Source organism: Sapajus apella, unplaced genomic scaffold, assembly GCF_009761245.1.
Source record: "Sapajus apella isolate SASKATOON/1434 unplaced genomic scaffold, GSC_monkey_1.0 scaffold2324, whole genome shotgun sequence".
Classification (NCBI taxonomy): Eukaryota; Metazoa; Chordata; class Mammalia; order Primates; family Cebidae; genus Sapajus; species Sapajus apella.
The window spans coordinates 2087-5642 of record NW_022439250.1 but is presented as its reverse complement, the minus strand read 5'-3'; the positions used below and the strand labels follow the sequence as shown (position 1 = coordinate 5642).

At 44.4% G+C, this 3556-nt stretch overlaps 1 protein-coding gene across 1 annotated transcript; it reads right to left on the bottom strand.

Moving 5' to 3' along the window:
• Window positions 1-772: 772 nt before the first annotated feature.
• Window positions 773-3213, bottom strand: PCYOX1 (prenylcysteine oxidase 1). The gene is made up of 3 exons (XM_032273227.1): window positions 2805-3213; window positions 2312-2464; window positions 773-1588 (listed from the first exon to the last, which is right to left on the bottom strand). The coding sequence occupies exons 1-3, from the start codon at window positions 2929-2931 to the stop codon at window positions 930-932; spliced, it is 939 nt and encodes a 312-aa protein (XP_032129118.1). The 5' UTR covers window positions 2932-3213; the 3' UTR covers window positions 773-929.
• Between the last annotated feature and the right edge of the window lie 343 nt (window positions 3214-3556).

Below are 3556 nucleotides of genomic sequence, written 5' to 3'. Positions count from 1 at the left end.
TTACCCAGGCTGGAGTGCAATGGCGCGATCTCGGCTAACCGCAACCTCCGCCTCCTGGGTTCAGGCAATTCTCCTGCCTCAACCTCCTCAGTAGCTGGGATTACAGGCACGCGCCACCATGCCCAGCTAATGTTTTTTTTGTATTTTTAGTAGAGACGGGGTTTCACCATGTTGACCAGGATGGTTTCGATCTCTTGACCTCGTGATCCACCCGCCTCGGCCTCCCAAAGTGCTGGGATTACAGGCTTGAGCCACCGCGCCCGGCCTATTTTTACTTTTTGAGATGGAGTTTTGCTCTTGTTGCCCAGGCTGGAGTGCAATGGCACGATCTTGGCTCACTGCAACCGCCACCTCCTAACTCCAGGTGATTCTTATCAGACAAGTTTAAGAAACACTCCCGGCCGGGCACGGAGGCTCACATCTGTAATCCCAACACTTTGGGAGGCGGAGGCGGGTGGATCACGAGGTCAGGAGTTCAAGACCTGCCTGGCCTAGATGTTGAAACCCCGTCTCTACTAAAAATACAAAAATTAGCTGGGCACGGTGGCACGTGCCTGTAATCCCAGCTACTCAGGAGGCTGAGGCAAGAGAATTGCTTGAACCTGGGAGGCGGAGGTTGTAGTGAGCCGAGATCGCACCACTGCACTACAGCCTGGGTGACAGAGTGACACTCTGTCTCAAAAAAAAAAGAAACACTCCCAATGGATAGTGAAAGAATAATTAAGAAACTTTGGAAATGGAATAAGTGCAATAGTTATACTTTCACACTTAATTAGAACCTTGTGTTTTCTTATGACCAGCAGGGATTACTTCTGTTAAACAATGATAATGGCAAAATATCTGGTTCAAAATCATCTCTGCTCAGATTTTGTTCTTTTTTGCCACTGACAGTCATTTGGAACTAGAAGGGGAAAAAAGAATGTGTCATTTCATAGCTCAGTTTTAAGTTTCTCATATAAGCCATCCTGGTCAATCATGTCTGTGTGCCCGTTCCAGCGGTGATAGGCAAGGAGCGCAGCGTTGTGGGCTGCAATGGCACTCATTTCCATGGCACTTGCTGCACACTCTATGCCATTGAGGTAATAAAGTCGATCATGCAGAATGATAGAGGGGCATTTCTCTGGGGGCTTATAGCGAGGATAGGCAAGCCATGGCTTCTTCACAGCATAATCATAGGACAGAAAGAGCTTTACAATTTGCGCTTTAGTAAGAGTTTCTTGAGAAAACATCTTCCAAACATATGTTCCATCTGTTGACGGCTCTGGATTTTCCTTTTCTCTCACAGAGGACACAATCCCAATACTGTTAATGAACAAATCTGAATTATCAGTGGTTAACACTGTACTAAGGCCAAATTTATCTATGGGTCTAGAGCTAAAGATAGATGTATTCAATTCCCCCTTAACTAAAGTTGTCACTATATTCTGGTAGTATTGATGGAATTCCTCAATTGGAGGATGAAAGTTGAGAAAAGTAATACTGGACATTTTTCGATTCAATGGAGTGGCCACCAAGACGATGTCATAGAAGTCTGAACGAGTCTCAGTTCCAATTTGGTAGACCACTTCATACATCTTTGTTGGATTTCCTAGAGGAAATAGGGAGGCAATATTTGTTTAGTGTTTCTAATATACCTTCTAAAAATAATTCTATCCTTTCTTCATAATTTCTCTATAATTCTAAAGAATTGAAGTTATGGCCGGGTGCGGTGGCTCATGCCTGTAATCCTAACACTTGAGAAGGCCGAGGCTGGTGAACTGCCTGAGCTTAGGAGTTCGAAACCAGCCTGGGCAACATGGTGAAAGCCCATATCTACTAAAAACACAAAAAAATTACCTGCGCATGGTGGCATATGCCTGTAGTCCCAGCCACTTGGGAGGCTGAGACAGGAGAATTGCTTGAACCCGGGAGGTGGAGGTTGCAGTGAGCCGGATCATGCCACTGCACTCCAGCCTGGGCAACAGAGCAAGACTCCATCTCCAAAGGAAAAAAAAGAACTGAATAAGTTATATCCCTTAAGATAGCTGTCCCTTGCATTTTTATTACATTGTGGCCAATTTCTTATTCAGAATGTCAATAAGTACAAACTATGGAATTTTTACTTTTAAAGATAAGATTATTTTTCAAATCCAAGGAGTAATGCCACAGCACTTAACTACGTTGGGGAATATTTCTACATGGCACAATTTCAAGTTTCATAGTTTAATCATTTTAGAACTGAGTAAGAGATGACAAAAGAGAGGTGTTTCTCCCTGAGCAATCACGGCCTACAGGGGAAATCAGGAACAATAAAACAGAAATTCAAGCTTACCTGTGTGTTTGGTCTTTGTTTTCTCCTCTATGTACATTACTGAGCCAGATATAAGATTGCTTTTGGATGCCTGCAGGAGCCCTGAGCAAACAAGTTTATTGCCACCTTCTACTGCCCAAAGGCCAGAATCAGAACAGGACAATGACACTGCCCCTGTCAACAGGAGGAAAAAACGTATTTTATTTCTGACTTTGTAAGAGGCTGTCTACCCACTCTCCCTTCCCAATCACATGTTCTACTCCAAATGTCTCTGGACATTGCTAAATGGTCTTTGGGAGCAAAATCCCCCAATTAAGAATCACTGAACTAATGAAAGCTAAAGACCCTCTCCCCCTAAAAATGCACATCTACATATGCAGGATTTTGCTAACAATGTCTGAGGTTCACAGAGAAAGGTAGCCTCCAGTCCATGGCCTAAAGTCAGGGGCCACCATAGCATCAGGTAAGCCCCTTTGAGAACTAATGTCCAGCACTGTTCCATGCCCTGGCTTACCCACAAAGGCATTGATGTCTGTGCTTTGGCCATAATTGACCCTCATAACAGGAGCTATCATTTCATTGAGGAATTTCTCAGAGAAGCCAGCCTTCTGCAAGGTTTCAAGAAGAGTTCGGTTAAGCATTCCAAGGAATTCATCTCCTCCTAGAGCATGTAGTAATTTTTCTACACTACTGAAGGCATAGTCATGAGATTGGTAGCGGTAGATCCTTTAGAAAAGAAGAGAAATGTCCATTAAATACCAAACAAGATGTGGGGAAGGGGATGTATAAAGAAGGGAAATGACATCGTAACAATCAAACTGACAGCTGGGTGCAGTGGCTCATGCCTGTAATCCCCACACTTTGGACACCGAGATGGGTGGATCACCACAGGTCAGGAGTTCAAGACCAGCCTCGCCAACATGGCAAAAACCCATCTCTACCAAAAATACAAAAATTAACTGGGCATGGTGGCATGTGCCTGTGGTCCCAGCTACTCGGGAGGCTGAGGCAGGAGGATGGCTTGAGCCCCAGGGTTCAAGGCCACAGTGAACTGTGATCATGTCACTGCACTCCAGCCTGGACCAGACAGTGAGACTCTGTCTCTTAAAAAAAAAAATAAAGAAGAAGAAAGAGGAAAAATAAAAAGTAGAAAGAAAAGACTTTGTCTAAAGGTCACATGGCAAGTAGAAGGCTCGATCACAACTTACCCACTCTGCCCTCAATCACCCACACATGCACAGTCTTCACTGGACCAGACCCATTCAC